This window comes from Enhydra lutris, unplaced genomic scaffold (assembly GCF_002288905.1).
Source record: "Enhydra lutris kenyoni isolate GAN:26980312 unplaced genomic scaffold, ASM228890v2 scaffoldscaffold34, whole genome shotgun sequence".
Classification (NCBI taxonomy): Eukaryota; Metazoa; Chordata; class Mammalia; order Carnivora; family Mustelidae; genus Enhydra; species Enhydra lutris.
Window position 1 is genome coordinate 20304139 of NW_019154118.1, and position 20877 is coordinate 20325015.

Sequence of the window (20877 nt, forward strand, 5' to 3'; positions counted from 1 at the left end):
TTCACCATCTGTCAGTTCTTCTAAAGATTACAAATAGGCTAAAGAAACTGCTTCCTGAGCTCTCGGCAGGAAGGTGGCTCTAGCCACGCCTGACGAAGGAGGGGCTGATGCTGGAGAAATGGGCCTTGGCATCCGGGAGGCTCACGGCTTTACTGAACACATTAGGAGAGGAAATTATTTAGGGGGGTCCCAATGTGCACTCTGTTCTGAAATGGCTGCTCTGATTGAAATCATTATGGGTAATTTCAGCAAAACCAATATTGTAATTATTTGTAAATGTTGGTTTGCAATTCAGAAGCAATCGGTAGGTTGCTCCAAGAAAACCCCTGGGGTTAATTACACCTTCGGAATTTAGCTTTAGCCATGAGTCAAATCCAACCCCCCCCCCCCAAATATTTTATGTAAAGACTAAAAAAAACCCAACAGCACCTTAAAAATAAACCTTGCCGATAACAAATATAAAATATTAGGCAGCCCTGGTATTTGCTGGAAGAATGTAAATCGTGTGTGCCAGAAAATAAGAAGATACCACGGAGACGGCATACAGTCAGAAATGTTACAGGCAGGTCCTATAAATTCCCCTGAGAGATCGTAATTGAAATGTCTATTTCTGGCCTTGCGGATTGTAGGTTGTCATTTTTGTGCAATTGTGCCCTAAAATTGGAGTTGGCTTCATGCCCCTCCCCTGGTCAGCACAAGCCCTGAGGTCAGAAATCTTACTGCTGGGTATCTGAGTTCCGCAACACAAATTATAGCAAAGCCCAGGGCATGTGGACAGCATTTGTGAATCTGAGAAGGAAAACAATACTCTAGTTCTCACTGACAAATGCCTAAGTACCAAGAATTCTATTTATCTTCTGACTGAAGTGCTCAGGGAGGCCCGACCCACACTCTTTCCTCATCCACTTGGGTTCGGACGGCACAGGGTTTTGGGCATCTGAGTGCAAACCAGGGACGGATGTAGGGCTCCCATGGACTCTCTCCCTTCTTCTATCAAACAGGATTGTCTGGCATCACGAATCCTGTTACTTTTGCGTATCCTAACTCCTGCTCCCTGTCCTGAATTACTTCTTGCAAGCGATGTGAAACCAATCTGAAGCATATGGATGCCTTTTTGCTACTTGTTTAGAAAAGTCCACAGTGTATGATTTGGCTATTCAAATAGGAAGCCCATTAGGTCTTTCCAACTTAGGAACGTTGGAAATTACAAGAGGTGAGAAGTTTGGCTGGTCCTTGGCAGATGGGCAAATTACCTAAGGGAAGCAGGATGTGCGGTTACTAGCCTACTTGTCCTTCCTGAGACCTAGCTCTCTGCCGAACAGGTGAGTCCAATGTGCCTTGGAGCCTCCAAGTCCCTGTGATGCCCCCTCTGACGGCCCACCTGGCTACTCTAGGGGTACCGAGGGGGCTTTCTGACAGTCCTAGCGAGGGGCCAACAGTGGGATGGGTTTCCATTTGTCCTAAGCCCTGGGCCCCCAAAACAGTCCTTGGGAGTCAAGTGTTCCTTTTCTCCTGAGCTCTTTCCTCTTTGTTTTTAAGAATTTGCTTGTGCTAACACACCCTAACTCTTTGCTTTCCCGGTTACAGGTTCCAGGAAACCCTGGGGGGCATGATGAGTGGGTACGGCTCTTATAGAAAGGACATTTCATTCTGAGGCCACGGTCATGGGGGCATCTGGCCTACACGTCCCTTTCAAATTGGGTTCCTTGGGGATTATGAATGTGAGTGCGTGAGCTGGGGGGCGGGTGGGGAGACCAATGGCAGCCTGGGGCATGAGTGAAACAGCAACAAATGAACTTCGACAGACTGAACCACAGAGGCACCGAGTCCCTTCTTGTGGGTGTCATGAAAACACCAACAGATTAATTGATCAATTATCTTTGTTTCATCAACCTAAAAAGAAAATATGACCACGAAGGTGTGGCTTGTGGCTATGGGGCTGGTCCAGGCTGGGGAAGTTAGGACCAAAATAACATCTAACAATTAGCTCAGCTCCTGCCTCCGAGGCCGCAAGGGGGGTCGTGCACGACACTATTTTACGCACATTAGGCTACTCAGAGAGAAGCATGAGGCCCCTGGGAGGTTTCAGACCTCACACTGCTACGCCCTAGGGAAATGGGCCCTTTCCAGAGCCCCGGGCCACTGCACCTGGGATTTGGGCCAATACGCATCACTGCCTCCCCCTGCAGACCCTTCACACTAGCTCTCTACCACCAGTGCAGGGAATCCTTCGGAATAAAGGCAATTAGAGCAGAACCCCTGGTGACAAGTCTGGGCCGACCTGCCGGAGACCCGTGGCAGTCCAGACACACAGCTGTAAAAAAATAAAGGAGGGAGTGGAAGGGGTGGTTAGTGATGTTTTCAATCTAAGAAGGAAGAGTGGGTGTTACGGAGTTTAGTTCATCAGAATCAGCATGTCCTAGTAGGAGAGGCAGTGTCAGTAGCTAAAGAAAAGAACATCATTATGAATGGGTGGGGGCCGGGGAACCATGCTCAGACATGCAGCACACGGACAGGGGGTGCAGGGGGCTTCTCAGCGCACACATGCTGGGGTGGGGAGGGGGAGGAGGCCCATTTCCACAGAGTCCTCATGGCTGATGGGAGCAACTGGAGGAAGGAGGCCGGGCTGTGACCAGGGGCCAGGATATTAAAAATAAACTTCGGCACGGGCGCACCGTAGCTCGGCACAGCAAGCCCACTCCTGGGAGACTCCCGGCTCACTACACCTTCCCCAGTGAGGCCCCTCTCACCTTAAAGCCTTACTCATGGCCAGAGAAAGGAGGCGATCGTGTTCTTAACTAAGCTTTATTTCTCTCCCCCATAAACTTTATTTGCTCTGCTCTTCCCATTCCCTTCAATTTTATTATTAAAAGCCATTTCCTGCTGCTTTCTGTTCATCTGTATAAGGAGTCCTCTGCTTGTCCCTTTGCAAGTGGCCAGAGAAGTCTGTCCCACAAGGGAAAAGTGCTTTGATCAGGGAGTAATCATGCTTCCAAATTCCCCTGGCACTTAAGTGATTTTTTTTTTTTTTTAGTACTGGCCACATTTTTACCGACACCCAAGGCCATTGCTAAGGTGCGTTTCTAGGGCAACTGCAGGAAACATCTTCAAACATTTCTTGCTTTGCTTAAAACCTCTGGAAGAGATCTCTCTTCAGAGGTGTGGGTCAGTTTCAACCTCGTTCATGTGGTGCTTTGGTTCGTCCTGAATGACGGCACTGCAGGGAAATGACTACACTTGTTTTTAAGACAGACACTAACGGGTTTCAACTCCACATCTGCTCCTGCTTCAGATCTCAGGGGAAGATCCAGGTTTTTCCCTAGTACATTAGCCTTGGAGCCGTCACCTCAAGTCTTAAAAGAACACGGTTCCCCTCAGGGGAATAATGAAATCACAGCATTTTGGGTGAGACTTGGGAGTTTAGAAAATCATAGGCTCCCAGTATTGTCTGCCCTAAGACTCCCAGATTCGGTCGCCTTTTAAAGGCAGGTCAAAGTTCTTAGCACATCTGATGCTCCCCTGTTTTGGGCCCTTACTTCATACAGTGTTAACACCAAACATCTTTTTGGAAATGACAGTCGGCTCTGACCCAAGACCTCATCCAGGACTCCGGTTGTAAATGAGACTCAAAAAGAGCACAGTGGCCACGCCCAGAAGGCTGACGTCCCCGGAGGTGGTCAGTGTGCAGGGCTCACACACATGGGGGGCACGAAACGATAGGACAGACCAGGAACAGAGAACATGCATGCGAGACAGCTGTGAATGGTTTTGTCCGTGTGGATGTCGCCCAGACAGTTCCTCAGAGACGTGAGGCCAAACGGGGACCCCCTCGCATGCACGGGCACACTGGGCGGTTATTTGTGTTAGTCTGGCTTTCGTGATCAACGCAGCCCGTGTGTGTCTCAGGTTGTGATCTGACGTACGAGTTTCAGTTAGAAGAGAACAGAATGCAGATGACTCCCAGGGCAGGTTCTGAATAGGTGTTTGGTTTTACAGTGGGGAAGCTGTGAGCAGAGGCTTCCTTTTCTCTTTATGGTAAGCGAGGAATGTTTTCACAAGGTTGTGACAGTCACAATATTAACTAATTATTTTGTCACCGCTCTGTGCTTAATTAGGCTATAATTTTATTTCCTTTGCTGTAAGGGTCAATCATGTGCTTCTCGATTACAGAGATCTCTAGTCATGGTAACTGCCAACTCCTGCTATGATTTCTTGTCCCCACTGCCCAGGGGGAGGGTCACTCTTAAACAGTGACACATCAACGATCCAAACTGCTTTAATTCCAAATTCTTAAAACTCTCGTTTTCGTTAAGTCCTCAATTTGCATGAATTTTATGAAGTGCTCTCATTGGTTTGGAGCAAACAGAACCACTGTAATGGATACATTTCTCTCTGTAGCCTTTCAGGGTTGCAAACAGATACATTTCACATTTTCATGGACATGACTCATTTTAGAGCAACTGTAGTTTTCAGAACTACTGGATAAAGTTAAACAACGATGTCGCAAAGGTAATTTGCAAAACTCCTTTCTGGGAAATAATTTTTACGAACTATTGGGTAAAAATTCAAGTTGGCCAACTGCGCCGGGGCAAACGTGGTTTTACTATATATGGCAGTTTGCAGGGCCGAGTTTCTCGAAGTGAAATGTTAAACCAAAGGCTGTCCCAGTATCAAATCGTCATGTCAAGGCCGCAAGAATGATGAATTCTAGAAGCGAACCGAGAACGAGAGCAAATATCTCAAATGGCTTCACTCAGGAAATCTGAGACAGGAAGAAACGAGTGGGCCCTAGGTGCTAGGCTGTGGTCCCAGGTTTAGTTCCCTAATCAGAACAAAGAGTTTTACCTTCTGTTCACCAGCGTGGACGACATCATCAGCACCATGCAAGCCACATGACAAAGTCACATGATACGCACGCACATGATTGGTTGAAAGGAAAGTGGAGGAGGTCACATGGAAAATACAAAAAAATTAAAAACTGATGTAAACAATGGGCAGGGAGAAAAAATCAACAACAAAATCACAGACTAAATAAAAGGAGAAATCAAATTAAATTAGCAGCATATATAGGAAACATTGGGAGGACAAACTGCCCGGAAATAGAAGGATAATAAATCAATAAGGGCATTTGGTTAACGACACCAATAAGCATTAGATACAGTTGCAACACTGCATATTAATACATCAAGGAGGGTGTATACTTGTTTGGAAATAGGGAGGAGGTTCTGTCAGGACCCGGAGGTCAAAGTCAATCCAGGAGACTGCTGAAGGAAAAGAAAAAAAGCAAGTTATTATTCACAGCGTCCAGAAATGTGTCGGCATCCTTGGGAAACAAGGGCGATGAGAGAGAACATGGGTCATGCAGGAAAAGTCCCAAGACTGTGTGCCCTGAAGGAACAAAATATTGCATTATATGGAGAAAAGCCATTTCCTGTTTCCCGTGGTGCATGCGGAGGGGGATGGGCTGAATAAGATCTGGGGGATGCCGGCCAGAGAAAGCAGTCCTGGTGGTCCTTTCTCACTCCCCTGTTCATCTACCCACATTATCCCGGAGCCCCCAGTGAGATACCCGAACTGAGCCACCTACAAAGGCGGAAGCCAGTGCAGAAGGGAAGAGGTTTCCTTCTGATGGCTGAGATGATGGCTCTGCGGACACCTGGCAATGCAACTGAACCCCTGGCCTCATAAGTTAACATTCTGACGCTGAACAAGGGCCTGGACACTTGGACCATCTGGATACAGTTCTTTCTCCAGACTTGTGGCTGCACCGATAAGATATGGATTTGACCTTGACAATGAAAAAAAAAAAAGGTTTTCTTGTTTGACTTGATCTACATTCCTTTTTGTCCTATATTGTATTTACGGTCAATTTGTTACTGAATAACCTGCCTCATCAAAAGGCATTTTGGGTTTCCTGCCTTAACTTGTACAGGTCAAGGGGAAGTTCAGGCTTTGGCTGATTGAAGCTGAGAGAAAAAGGGCAAAGAGGGGAGGTAGAGGTAACTTTCTGTCCAAAACACACCACTGTTTAGAAATACTGTGGGAGAAATCCTTTAGCCCAGTCACACATCCCTTGCCACTGCGAGCTGATAGAACCTGTCCATCCTATTGTTCCACACCACACAGGCTCTGGAACATTCCAACCAACAGTGCCCTGCGGGAATTATATGCAACTGATCGGTTTCTCTTTTGGTGTTATCTAGGGTACCTTCATTCATTCATGAATTCATGATTATAAAAGGATCAACACACACACACACACACACACACACACACACACACACACGGGCAAAAATAAGAGACATTCTTTTCAGCTCTACTGACTGGCTGAGGACCCCTGCCTTCCTCTTTGTGATTATGCTCATGGTAAACACAAGCCAAGCCGCTGCCCGACTGTGACCGTCTTTCCTCATATCCCAGGATCCACTGGGACCTATAATTTTGGTCAGTAGTCAAGCGGTGCCAAAAAAAAAAAAAAATGACAAACTTTCTTCTCTTTTGATGTCACTACTGAGCATCTGATCCACGGACAGAAATGTGTGATGTTTAAAAATTAAACATATGTTAGGGAGGAACATCTCATTCCTCCTTAAGGAAAAATCTGGATTCTAGATGTCAGGGAGGACCAGTCTACTGTGGGACACATTAATAGAACGCGAACCATCCAAGTGCATTCTGTAGCCTTCTCCTGCTATGCCTCGCACACATACCGCCCCAAGCTGGAAGGGACAGGAGCATGGCTGTTTGAAGAAGAAAGGGTTAATTGCATTCCTTTCTCAAACGCAGAAAACAAAGCAAAACCAAATCAAACCAAAACCACAAACTCATCCTCTGAGTGAAACCCATGCGAGCACAGTTCATTGTCATCCATCGGCTCTGCTGACAGAATGAAACCTCAAAAAGCATCAGGAATTAAAATTCATTGCAGCACACACACACAGAGAACACCAAGAAAGCAGACCCTCGGCTATGTTCTGCAGTAGAAAAAAGAACCATTTCCTGCAACACGCACAACCAGGAAACTCTTTTCTTTTCCGTTCAATTATGTATCCGAAACCTTGGCCCAGGGAGCAGAGTGGGAGCTGTATTTCTCATACCGGCTTTCCGCCTTCTCCCACAGACTACTGCTCGATGGACGCGCGTCATTTTTTTTCTGTGCACTTAAAAATATTATAAAACCTAAACCCCCACACAGCTGTGGACACCACTGTACACACACACACACACACACACACACACACACACACACACACGTCAGCGCACGCGGGGGCTCCTGTTGACTTGGGACTTCAGGCCTAACCCACAAGCTCACCTCATTACAGCATCATAAAGGCCAGCTTGGAACGGGTCATCATTGCGATGAAGTGTGATGTTTTCCACAAGTCTGGCCCTGACTCTACCCTCCACAGATGAATTCCAGAACTCGGATCTGGGCTCTCAGCACACAGTCTTGGGCGGGCCCGGCTCTGCTTTCAGGGTCCGCCATTTTCCTAGCGCTGAGGAGGAGGGCTGCGAGGAGGCCTCTCCCTCCTGGGGTGCTCTGTGCACTCCTCATGCCCCCTTGGCCCTGCTGCGAGGCCCCACAAAGCAGGGCAAGCTGTCCAGAAGGAGCAGCGACTTCCCTCCCTGACGCACCCTCCACCTCTCCGCAAGCAGTGTTCCCTCTGCTCCTTCCCTCGTCCTCAGTCTTGGCTACTTGTGCGTGTGCGCACGCTGGAGAGGGGACAGACAACAAAAGCTGGGAGGAGGTGCTTTTCTTTCGTCTCCTTAGTGTTTCTCTAATCCTGTTCTGTTTTTTCACATGAAGGGAAATTTGGAAAATTCTCTTCATGCAGAATATTCTTCAAATAATCATCCCAGCCCTTCTGGTGGCGCTGGGTCTATTCTCCTGGCCACGCAGGCAGCATGCTTAGGAAACCACACCAGGAAAGAGCCTCATGCATTCACAATGGTTACTTTCAATACAAGGGACAACGACGGGCAGCACTGCGACCCGGAAGTCAGCTCCACGACAAGCAGCAATCTGGCCAAGGGCCACCATAACTCTGTACTCACTAGCCGGTTCTGCGGTTGTGAGAGCAGGAAGAGGCCAGGTTGCTATGGAAACACGAAAGGCAGACAGGCCACGGAAAGGTGAACGAGAGAATGGAGATAAATTACAGTCATAAGTAAATACCGGAACGTGTTTATACAGGGGTGTGTATGTGTGCGTATGTATATATAGAAATAGATATACACATAAAGAAAAAAGAGATAGTGAAGGGAATATTCTCTCACCGCCTCTCCCCCTGATTTAGCAATAGAAGTATGGATATTTTAAAAAATTATCAGAGATGTTGCTGACAAGTTACTCTCATTCGGCAAGAAATAACATAACCCTCATTTACTCTCACCACAAATTCCAGCTACTACGTGCTGGGCGCTGTGTTTTGTGTTTTTCATACCGAGTCTTTCATTTCCACAGATACCTACAAGAGAGGTAGAATCTGCCCTTCACTGGAGAGATGACTCTGTGGCCACGGAGCTGGACACAGGAGTGGACATGGGATTTGAACCCACGGCTATCTCTGGTTCCCAAGCCCGGATGCTTGCGGCTAGAGCCATGGCCTGGAAAGCACCACGTGGGCATGGTGGGCCTATTGCTAAAGCCAAATAGATGCGATAGGGGCTCCTGGGCTCAGGGCTGGAGTCCCCTCCCGAGGTTGTGGGCCTGGCGGGCCGTGCCACCCTGCGGCCCCCTGAGCGCCTGCTGGCCTCGTGCAGCTACCACTTCCCTTTGCTCCCCTCCCCTCTCCGAGAGCTGGGTTCCAAACTCCACACCGTTGCAGGCACAGTGGTCTCTCCTGAGTCCCCAGGGGAACAGAAGGACAGGGCTGCCAAATGAAACAAGACGGTAAAGGAGAGAGGCTCAGTGAGGAATGACGAGGCCAGAGTCACTGCCAGGCTTAGCGGTTCTGCTTTGGGGTGGGCAGACGCAGCTTGATATGTGCTGGAACGTTCTCTTACAGGGGTGGGTAGCGGGGAGGAGGGCGATTACTCATCCTATTTTATGGACGAGAATGACAAGGCCCACTTGGGAAGGGTTAATAATTTGCCGAGGCGCCTACCGCCAGGCACATCTGTAAGCAGACGCTGTTTATTTTCCTGTAAATATTTACGAGACAAGTATGCGTTTATGGAGAAAGCAAGAGCTACAGGCCTCGCTATCTAATTTCGATGTCTGAATCCAACTGTGCCAATTAAAATGAAGGGTGAAAACACAACACCCCAAAGCATTTCTTATGACCCTGCGGAAGAGATATTTTTCTTGGCAAATTCCTTCAGTTTCTTCAAATGTCAGCTTGGGTCCAGCCCACGGAGAGTCCCGAGGACAGGGGCTGGGCTGGGCCGCGCCAGCCCTGGGAAGCCCGACTGCGCGATTTTCTGTCCAGAGCCATGCCTGTCACTTGCCTCCTCCTCGGGGGGAGCGAGGCCTCCCATGAATCTGGGAGGCCCCGTGCCTATTTCTCTTCTCATCTGCTTGTCTAAAACCCGGCCCTGCTTTCTGCCAACATAGTTGAATTATCACCTGGTGAAGGAGATAACGTTACGCAGACCCACCGCGGCTGGTGGAAAGCAACCTGCAGAGAGACGGATGAAGAAAATGATACTCACTATCTGGAGGAGACAATGGAACAGGGGTGGAAGAGCTAGCGGGAGCCACTGAGGAAAGAAAAATGAAAGTGAAAAAAAAGGGAAAAAAGCTCATTGAAGCACATAGACACTGAATGAAAAAATAGAAGAGCCGCTCCGGGGGTGTCAGCGGCCGGAGCTGGAGCGGGGACAGTGAGGAGGAAGAATACCGTGTGTGAGGGCAGGGGGCTCGCGGACCCACAGGGAGCTGGGTTCTCTGGCTTCAAGCCGGGGGCAGTGTGCCTGCCAAGCCCCGAGTTCAGGTCAAGGACTGGGCTGGGAGCAGCTGCAGAGACCTCCAACCCTGCCTGAAACAAACAGCCAACTGGGCAGGACCAGCCGCCTCCACGGGATCCGATGACGGGAGGACAGGGAACCTGGACCCCAGGGGGAGGTAGACGTGGGAAAAAGGAGGCTTTGGCTCTTCATGTGATAGATCTCTGTGTGTGCTTCTTGACAGGCACGTGTCTGCACTCTGGGCACATACTTAGAGCAAAGCCTGTGTGCCTCACTCTCTGATCTCAAGGTCCCAAAGAAACACAAATGACCGTTCCACTTGACGTTCACTGCTGGGTGACGTTAGGACCGCTGGGCATCCAGATGATACTGTAATGCTGCTGCCCTCCCAAACCCTACAGAAGGTGATTCTCTGGGGGCAGCCGTGAGCATGGAGACCCCTGCAAATAACGCTGAGTTAGTCTCGCTCTCTCGGAAGAAGGGATCGCTGAAGAGACTGGGACTAAATAAAGTAACGCTAACCCAACTTTCCACTCGGAGGGCCATTAGAAATGGTGCATCTGAGGCATTCTGGACACTGAATAAATCTTTAGTTTTTCACTGTCAGATATTCAGAGGTTGTCCCATCAATAACCACAAAACAAAGTCTCCTTTGAGAGCGAGATGAACATTGGAAGAACGTCACTGTTATCTCCACCGTTGCCTTGGCACACTCATAGTTTGGTCTTCCGTCTCTCTTCCAGATGAAGCACGTGAGGCAAGGTGCTCGCTGAACTCACTGTGAGCTCGTCGGGACGTGATGGGCTGGTTCATTCAGGGGAAAGCGTATCTCTCTCTTGCTCCTTTCTCTTGTACTTTTCTTGGCTTAAATCGTTTGCATCACTGTCCATATTATTCTGGCAAATTTATGTATTTTAAACACAATATATTAGAACGCATTTAATTTATACTTGCAACATGCCATCTGGGGGCAAAATGTGAAGACAAAAAAATCTCAAGGTGCCTCCTTTGAAAAGCAGACAACTCCTTCATGATCTTTATCCTCTGCAAGAAGTTGTCTATTTTGCTTCATGGTTCAGAAGCAAATTAGGAGATGACATTCAGGCAACAAGATGCTGAAGGTGTGTGGCTCGGTCATGGAGGAAAGGATGCATGGTCACATCATGTCTTTAGGGCCTCAGCGGCTCTGATAGGGAAGCAGCCCCTCCCAGAGCAGACAGAGTCCGAGAGCTTTCCACCTAAAAGCTTCATGACAACACGCAGACATCCAGCCTAAAAATACATGAAACAGGGACATTTTCCCAGGCTGGAGTTCTAGTTGTTTGTCTGGAGTCACTGCTCCCGTGTGACCTTCACACACACGAGCCATACACAAAGGAATCTTCAAACAGGTGAGCCCAGCTCTCCGACCCGGCAGCTCAGAAGCCGGACTCTTTGAAGTATTTGCAGCATTGGCTAGTTTCACCCGCTCACCCCTTTGACATGGTCATGCCCCTGCATGTGGGTAAGTCTATTAAGGAACCAAGAAAGCAACCCCATTACCGGCACACAAGGAATTTCGAGTGACAAGCTAATGCAAAATGCACCAGCTCTCACCTATTGCCTCCTAACTGGGGTAGGGGTGGGGAGTAGGAGGGTGAAGGGTTGGGGGCAGGGGGGCCTGGCAGCGATGACTCTCTGTTCAGTATGACAGCTTTTTGAGCCTGTACCTTCTCCCCCTTGGGGTGAGGGTGCCCTTAGGGCCCAACTCCAATGTCACGGGATCAGGCATGCATCAGCACCCCAACATCATAGGAGGGGAAAGGTCAGCGAGTGAGACGAGCCAGTGTCAGAGACCAATACCAGCCTGGGGTGGGTGTAAGCGTGCGGCTAAATGGATGGCTGACTTTATTTACCTAACTTCGGACAGCCTTTATGCCTTCTGAGGAAGGGGACTGAGAACTCAGAGAAGTCCCGCCTGAAATGTGCCCTCCCTTCCCAGTAGCAGTGAGTGTGGGCATGGTGGTGTCCGATGCTAGAGCCATTCTCCCCACTGTATCCTTCTTCAGGAGGAGTCTAGCCACCCCCTGGGCTAGGCCTTCACTTCAGCCCCTCTATGCAGGTCATGAGGGTACAGGAAAGACCATCACAACCAACTTTCATGAGCGTATGAGTCCGTGTGTGCTGGCTTTTAACCCGCTCAAGTTCTTGACAAAGGCAGTCAAGTGTAAGGCTCTGCCATGACTCTCCTTCCTTAGCATTTGGATTGTTTAGGCCATAACTTTATTAGATGGCCGAGAAAACGGCTTTGCATGCCACTAGCGATGCGTGCGCCTGTGCCATTCATGGCCTACTAGGAATGGGCAGCTGACCACTCACTCCATCTTCCAGAGGGGTTCTTGGAATCTTGGTACACGTAACAACAAGGTCTGGAGGTCTCTCTTTTTTAAAATTAAACATTGACTTTTAAAACAAAGCATCTGCTTAAGAAATTCTCACCTTTCTAGGGGCTGAACTGACAATGAGTGAAAACCACTGATGGGCTTTGAAGTCTAAAGACCACTCACTCTGATTCAGTACTCGGCCCCCAGGTGCTGGTGAGAAACTCCGAAGGAAGCCTCATCTCGGCCTTGCTCTCCGCCACGTAACTAAGCCGCCGTTCCTTCACTGATAAAATCCGGAAGCACGGACACCGAAGCTCCAATTAAGGACCCAGGAGGCAGGTGTTGTCAGGGTCTGAGCTGCCGCCCAGAGCACACAGCTGTCAGTCTTGACCTGACAACGCCAATCCAGTCCCCAAGCCTGACTCCTTCCAGAACCGGTTCATTCAGGAACCAAGTCTGCTGAGATCATGGATTTTGCACTCGCTCAAAATCTCAGAACGCCTACACTGAGCTACTTAGTTTCTGCTGTTGCTGCAATATTTCTGAATAAATTTTAAAAAGATAAGCTTCCCTGAGTGCCTTTCAGGAGCTAGGAGATTTTTATGAGAAGAGTGTGCAGTTTTCTGAATACCTTTCCTTCCGAGTCTCTCCAGGTAATGCTCCCCTTCACTATTAGCTCAGCCCAGGAAGTGAGAGGCAGGGCTCGGCGACAGTGACCCTTGGGGACATCTTGCTGGGCAGGTCAAACCCTTTTGTGCCCCGTGGATCAGCGGGCTGGCCTCCTTTAACCCTTGCTCCTTATACTTGCAATTTCCAGCTTATGCATCCTCCCCATGGAGAATCCCCCTACGCTTCCGTTCGACGGTGAGGTTACTGAGTGGCCGTCAGTCTTTCCCAAACAGGGACATGCACGTTGCCAGAACCTAGTGCGGAAGAACAGAACCGTCCAGAAGTGCGGGTTTAAGCGCCCAGCGGCCATCTGCAGGACACACCTGTGACCCAGAGCCAGAGCCCACGCCATTCTCTACAACTGCAGCTGCTGCTCGGACCTCCCGGAGCCCTCCAGCCACCACAGGCAGAAAAGGGAAGGGGCTCTGAGCTCAATTCTCTCATCTCCTAAAAGCAAATGGGAAAATCCTTTCAGCTGCTTTTTCCCAGAAGGGATTCTGAATCCCTGGTGAGGCTGTGGTCACGTTTCTGGCGTCCGGGCAGAAGGCGAGGGGGTGCCGCCGCGGGTGACTCGGAGGCCCCCTGCAGACTCCCACCGTGCTTGGCCGGGTGCGCGTCCCCATCGCCACGGGGTAATCGTCACACACAGGAATTAATAAAGAAACACAACTTCAAAGGACACAAAAGTCGCATGCTCTAGAACAGGGCGCATGTTAGCCTCTGGGAGTGGAACCTACAGACATTGACGAGAGCACAGCTAGACTAAGGTCAGTGTGGTTAGGGCCCGGACGGCATCATCTACTTCAGCCTAGGGGACGAAAGAGGGACCAAAACTAAATTAAGAACTAGAACTAGCGGATGTTAACACCATCGGAACAGATAAGGGGGTAAGAAGAGGCACTTACGTGGAAGAGGGCCGTCTGCATTTCCCATGGACGGAACACAGACGAAAAGAAAAGACAAGAGACAGACCCAAGGGGGAGAAAAAAAAGATGGAAAAGAAATGAATAGAGTTTGCGAAGCACACGGAGCTGGAACTCAAATCATCAAGTTACGTCAAATCCAGAAAGAAGCAACTCCTGTGGAAGGAAGACGAGGCGGGCCTCCTGTTTCTAGAAGAGGTGGGAGGTTGCCTTGCAAGCCTCTGGCTTCGAAGACAAGGAAGCGAGGGACTGCCCTGCGTGCTTGGTAAGCCCGGGAATGAGAGAGGACCCAGGGAGCTCTGCACCGCTCGAGGAGTCTGGGTCTGTCGCACCTGCTCCCACTGGACGGGTGCCCAGTCCTCCCGGCGCAGCAGCCTGGGTCTGCAGAGGGGGTCCCCAGAGCAGGGCTGGCCCAGCGCAGTCGGTGGGACGGGAGGGAAAGCAGAGCAGGCGTGGTGTAAGGAAAGAGGGAACGATGGAGGAAAGCAGACGCCATCCCGAGTGGAACAGGAAGAAGCGTTTCTCTCACAAGAGGCCAAAAGGGAGGGAGACCCTGATGCGTGCTTGTGATGGGAGGGAGGGGGAGCAGGACACAGAGGCCTCAGCCCTCCTTCCCCTTTTGCATTACTGGGGGGGTCTCGCTACTGCACGCACATCCCATAGCGGTCTCCTCTTTTCTGTGATGTAATCTCTCTGCTGCATCAAAAATCCCACGACTAATTACATGACCATCATCGTCTTTTCTCTCTTCCTTCAAGTCACAGGGTGCGTTAGGGCCTTTGTGACCTGCATCAAAAAGCAAATTCTGGGGGTGCCTGGGTGGCTCAGTGGGTTAAGCCTCCACCTTGGGCTCAGGTCATGATCTCAGGGTCCTGGGATCGAGCCCCACATTGGGCTCTCTGCTCAGCAGGGAGCCTGCTTCCTCCTCTCTCTCTCTCTCTCTCTCTGCCTGCTTCTCTGCCTACTTGTGATCTCTGTCAAATAAATAAAAAATCTTAAAAAAAAAAAAAAAAGAAAAAAACAAAATCTGCCAGATCCCTCCCTGGCCGGGTCCCCTTCAGGAGGCACCAGTGATTTCCTCCCCGGCTGCGATGCTAACGAGCGGGACCAGCTACTGCAACAGTATCACCAAGCTCTTTGGGAAAGACTGCATAAAAGGGGCTGGGGACCAGCCATCGCTGAGGGCCAGGGGGCTAGGAGGTGAGCCTCCCTGAGCAGAGGCATCTGAAGCACAAACAGCTGCATCCGAACAGAGGATGGGGCAGCTCAGGGTCCCGTCCGCCCCCCAGAAGACGGTGGGTGTGGGGAAGAGGCCGGGCGCTGCGTGTACTTACGGACTGGCTGTGTCTTGAACTCGGAGGCTGTGCTGATCTCACCCAGACCCTTGCCGTTGAGGGCTGCCAGCCGCACGGCGTATGTGGTCTCAGGCTTCAAGCCCACGATGGTGACGATGCCTTCCATGCTGGCTGTTGTGAGAAGAGGAGGATCACCAAGGAGGGAAAGCCTATCGGCATAGTTGCTGTGGAATACAGCGCGGCGGGTCCTCGGACCCTTAACCTGCTGTCACCACGTGATCCAGCGACTGCTCGTCTGGGGATACACACAAAAGCTTTGAAAACACGACCTGGAACCGACACCTGGTGCCCACGTTCACTGGAGCATGGCTTACAACCTCCGAAGGGTGGAAACGACAGCCCTGTCCATCCGTGGGGATGACTGGGTGCCCAGGATGGGCTGTGGACTCAATGGGGAATCAGTCAGCCTTAACAAGGAGGGAAGCTCTGACACGGGCTACAGTGTAGATGAACCCCGAGGACGTCAGCTAAGTGAAATCAGCCGGACACAAAAGGATGGTGGGACGATTCTGCTCACACATGTCCTGGGGGTAGACAGCTACCCGGAGATGGGAAGTAGAATGGCTGTTGCCGGGGCAGGCGGGAGGGGGGACTGGGAACTCCCCAGTTCGTGTTGAACGGGTGCTGAGTTCAGGATCACCAGAAAGTTCTGGACATGGAGTGTGCTACATCAAAAATAAAACTAGAAAGTTCATTATACTTGAATTTAAAAATATATACATTTTATATTTCATCTAGCTGTAGCCATGACAAAAAGAAAAAAAAAAAAGCCAGTTGGACAGATTGTAACATGGGACCAACTCGCCATGAATGTGGTGTGCGTTTTCAGAGGAAGTTAGGGAGGTAAAGAGGTTGTCTTCTCCTGGCTCCAATCCTGACTCACAGAAATTCCTCCCACGCCCCCTCCCCCCAAACTGAAAACAGTGATGAAAGCTTCCTGGTGAAACAAATTCTCAGTAAAACCGGGTTGGGAGGGGGCTGCTCTGTCACCACAGATAGGACCAGAATTAAGACTTTCTACAGAAACAAAGCAAGCTTCACAGACATGGTTAAACCCCAAACAGAGAGTCAGACACAGTTATACACTCGGTCCTTGGGGCAAAATGGTCTGGGCTCAGAATCTTCCAACTGCAGGCATCCAAGGGTCACCTTCTGAACTTCGGGTTTGGAAATATATCACAGCATGGATTTAAGAGCAGACTTTACTCTCGGGCAGTTTGTTATTTGGTCAACACCGTTAAGTACATGACAGTCCCTGAGTCCACCAGGCAGGACAGAGGGTGGGTGATGGCAGAGAATCCGCAGCGCGGGACCCCCAAAGTTGCAGGGCAGGGGTGGCCGGACTCCTCTGGTTGTGCCCAGCACCTAAGCAGGGCTTCTGCTTGGAATGTGCTTGACATGGCCTCGCCCACCTTGGCATGGTCCTGGGAAGCAGATCCTTGGGTACCAGGGCACGGAAGGCCAACAATTCTAGAGGAGATGCAAGCGCGCCCTAATTCTCAAGGGACGGGGATGGGGCTGCAGCCCCGGAGATGAACGGCTGGCAGGGCTTGGCCTGTGGCACCCTCAGCAGCTGATAGCAGTGTGCCATGCCACCCCCGTGGGCTGTCAGGGTGCAGGGCCTGGGGGGAGTGTCTGCCCAACACCAAGCAGCCCATCCTCCTACAGGGAGTGCCCGCTCTTCCCTGCTTACCTTCTTTGGCATCATACCACTTGAAATGCCACACTTCCTCGCCCACGGCTCTCCACTCCGCCTTGTATTTGAGGATGGGCACCCCACCAGTGGCCTCGGGCTCATCAAACTGCACCTGTGCTGTGCTAGAGTATGGCTCCACCTGGTCGATGGACGGCGAAGATGGGGTGTCTGTGGGGAGGGCACAGATGGAGACCCTGGTAAGCCCCACCAGGTCCAGGACAGAACTCTTGGCCACAAGGCGAGTCTCTCATTTCTGCTCATTCTTGGGAATCTTATCACCTAGATCCCGTCCCCCAGCCCGCCTCACCATATGATCCTCTCCCCGCAGGTCCTGTGCCCACACCCTCCAGCCTCCACAGGCTCCCTGCTTCCTGACCCTCTCTCTCTGTCTTTGGCCCCCCAGCCTTCTCTTCTTTCACTCTCCTGGTGTCACCGAAGGGCATGGACCAGGCCAGCAAGGGGAAGGGTAGTGCAGCCATGAGGGGGCTCACCTGCTTGGACGAGGATGAACTCCAAAGACTCCTGCCCAATGCGGTTCACTGCAGTACAGTTGTAATTTCCGAAATCGTTTTCGGAATCTGGGGTCACCTTTGGAAAGAAGGAACTCGTGGGTTCTGAGTGTCCCAAGCAATGGCCACCAACTCAGATCTTTATTTATTGGACAAATTTGTAAAGAAAAGAACCAGGAAAGCATGAACCATAAGCTCCAACCCAACCTGAAGCCAGAGAGAACTGCCACGGGGCCAGCGAGAAGGGGCACCCTTGGCCTCTGGGCCATGACCTGGCCCCAGGGAGAGAAAAGGGGCAGGGCTGAGGCTCAGTTTCTTTTGTAGCCGATGGCTCCCCTGGACAGGATGCCAGAGAAGCAAGTGAGAAGATGTTAGCTGCATAGAGGAGCCGATCCGGAGTCGGATGGTGCCTTCTTCCCGCTCCCCTGCCCCCGCCCCGACTCACCTCCAGATAGCTGGCGGAAGGGGTGTTGTAGATCTTGATATTGCTGTAGTTGGAGCTCGGTAGCAGCTGACCGTCTCGAAACCACGAGATGGTGGCACTGGGGTAGGCAAATACCTCGCATGTGATGTTCACCTGGTTCCCCTCCCACGTGTACACGGCCACGGGGCCCTGCAGCTTGGGGGCATCTGCAAGGAACCACAATGCCGATCAGGAAGACCACGACTACATAGGAGCCCCGCACGCCCCGTCTCCCAGCCCCTGGAGGGCGGGTGCGCCCCAAACAGAACCAGCGCTGGGATGTAGTGAAGGTCAGGCTGGTTCAGCGGTCCTATGAGCCGCGTGGGAGGACAGAAGGGCTCGTGAGCTTGGGACAGTGTCAGGGGATGACTTGGGGACAGAGCTCTGGGATGGCTCGGGCAACTGCCACCGGGAGCATGAGCAGAGCCAGTGGGATGCAGCTCGGGTCCTGCCTGCCGTTGTCCCCTTTCAGCCCGACCCTGCACGGTCCCCTCCCCTCATCCTTCCACAACTGCAGCTCACACTGCACTTCCAGGTACATGGACTGGGAGTCCTGGCCGATGGTGTTGCTGGCCGTGCAGACGTACTCTCCCGCGTCCGTGTACTGGATGCTCTTCAGGGTGAGGGACGACACGCGGGCGTGGCTGTGCACCACCAAGTGCCCGTCCAGAGTCTGCCGGGAGGGAAGAGAGCGCGTGAGAGCCCACGGTGGCGCGGGGGGAGGAGACTGGGCCATCTCTTGTCTGGGACTAGTCTCACCTTCTCTCCCCAAGCTGTGCCCATGTCTCTTACTTATGGTCCCAGCTAGTGTGGGAGGCTCTGGAGAGCGCCACGGGAACTCGAGTGCATCCAAAATAGAAAATGGGACTCAGTTCATGGGAAGCAGCCTAGACTCCGTGCCAAGATTGGTTCGGGACAAGGACAAGCAAGGTCCCCCAAGACGACTTTGGCACATCTAAGATGGAAGCAAAAGCCCTGGCCAGTGGAGAGTCCAGCAGCAACAGCTCTGCGTCCTGAGACTCTGGGAAACCTGCGCCCTGTGCTTTCCTTCCAGGCGTCTGCCCATCTGGCAGCTCCATGGTGCATGCGTGCATAATGGGAAATCAGAGCACGCCAAGTGCAGGCACTTATACAAGAAACCTATATTTCTGCAGATGCCTTGCCTTCCTGAAGGCTTAAAAGTGAAATAATTTCAGTCAAGAGAAAGTCCAACAGCTCAGTGGTGAGGAACTCTTGAGCTGGAAGTGAGGGTCCCTGGTCCCCTCTCCAGGGACAGTGGCACAGAGTCCCAGGCAGCCACCACCAGATTCTGCATTCCAGCCCTTGATAACGTAATTGGCCTCCCCAGTCTCTGGAATTCCAGTGGTTGGTCAAAAGGGGAATAAGCCTGTGATCCCTAGGCAATGGGTTCTGGAATATGTCCAAGGGGCTCCTGCCTTGATGCTCGAAGTGAAATGGTTGCCAGCCTAGGAAAAGTCTGGGCGCGTTGCCCAAGGTCAGATCCTCAAGAAAGTTGGTAATCTGAAGAAGGAGTCTCGCTCCTCATAGGCTGGGCCACGCTCTTATCTCTAGCACATGATATTCTGTGGAGACGGCCAGGGGAGCGCTCTCCATATGGCACCTGTCGTCCCATGGGGCTGGGCCTTTAAAGAATGAAAGAACACCTGTTTCATTCAGGTTCTTCTGATGTGCTGGTTTGGAAGCCCGAAACCCAGAATTGCAATGTCACACACAGCCGGTTTGGGCAGCTCAAACACAAGGTTCCATGGGCCTTGTGCGGCAGTCTCCACAGACCCAAGGGACCCAAGAAGTCCCTCTGACCATCGCTAATGGAATTAATCCATCTCAGGCATTTAAGCCCCACTGAGGTAGGTATCTGGAAGCTGGACACCAATGCAGGCAAGGAGGCAGACGGCCGAGCAAACTCACCACTGCCTACGGGCCATTCTGCTCTCAGAGGAGCACCCGAAGCCCAGGCTCTCACCCCATCTGACCCGTAGATCTGCAAGGCTGACTGGCTGAGGAGATGCTACACATTAGTGAGAGGTGACCACAGACGGGTGTGGAGCACTTGACTAGAAAGCCGTGAGACATCGCAGGGTCTCTGGATCCTGGGACCCTCTTTATTGTGGGCTGACAGGGTTGTCCCAATACACCCCAGTGGCACTTCCATGAGCCATCCAAAAATGAACTCATCAGTCTAAGCGAGTGGCATCGAGGGCATCCCTGCAAACACCTCTAGAGGGCTGACCTGACCGGTTTGCCACTCCTTTCTGCCCCAGACACAATGGGATAAAGGCAGAAAAGGCTAGAGATCTACCCCCTGCCCTTCTGGTTATCTCAGTGAGAACACAGGTTCAGCCGACCGTGATACCAGCCAGCGGCTGAACTATGATCATGTGTCATACAGACGAGCTTGTCCTGGGCTCAACACCCATAAACATGGAAAACTGACCAGATCATTGGGAAGTCAAGAGAACATTTCCACAATGGAAGCAATATTGCAGCAAAAGATGCAAAGAGAGTCATGTAGGGAAGAGGAGGACAGTAACAACAACAAAGCAGGGCATGACCAGTCTACTCAGAATGTTCTAGAAAGTGGTTGAAGAGAAGTTTGGGAAGTGGTTTCATTGACAGCCATGATTTCCTCCCCTTCTAGGTGGTCTAAATTTCTCTGTGTGGAAAATTTTCTCATTTCATGGTGTCAAGAGGCCAGGAGACACTCCTCTACACAGAATTCTTGTCTCGCAGTGGCTCACGACAGGATTGGGGATGGGAATTTGTCAGATGCCCAGTTCACGCTCCAAGGGGGAAGCACACAGACTTCCAGTGCGATTAGACTGTTTCCCTCTGAAACGTTTTACTGTGGCACCAGGACAAAGGCAAGGAGTGCCAGCTATGAGCCATCCAGGTAGGGGTCCTGCTGACAGTTCAGCCTTGCAGAGGAAGCAGATGATCTCTGGGCAAGAATGGAAGGACGGCTGGGACAA

The 20877-nt window shown here is 51.2% G+C and overlaps 1 protein-coding gene across 5 annotated transcripts in view; it reads right to left on the reverse strand.

The window, feature by feature from the left end:
* LOC111153768 (neural cell adhesion molecule 1) overlaps positions 1 to 20877 on the reverse strand; it is a 326055-nt gene that overhangs the window by 22133 nt on the left and 283045 nt on the right. For 4 of the 5 annotated variants that reach the window (XM_022512994.1, XM_022512993.1, XM_022512991.1 and 1 more), the window contains 5 exons: positions 18410 to 18560; positions 17870 to 18054; positions 17407 to 17503; positions 16913 to 17083; positions 15199 to 15330 (listed from right to left, as the gene is read on the reverse strand). In XM_022512994.1, the coding sequence (XP_022368702.1) occupies positions 15199 to 15330; positions 16913 to 17083; positions 17407 to 17503; positions 17870 to 18054; positions 18410 to 18560 (736 nt within the window). Of the gene's footprint in view, positions 1 to 11618; positions 11622 to 15198; positions 15331 to 16912; positions 17084 to 17406; positions 17504 to 17869; positions 18055 to 18409; positions 18561 to 20877 lie in introns of all 5 variants that reach the window. The other variant, XM_022512992.1, reaches the window with a different exon arrangement.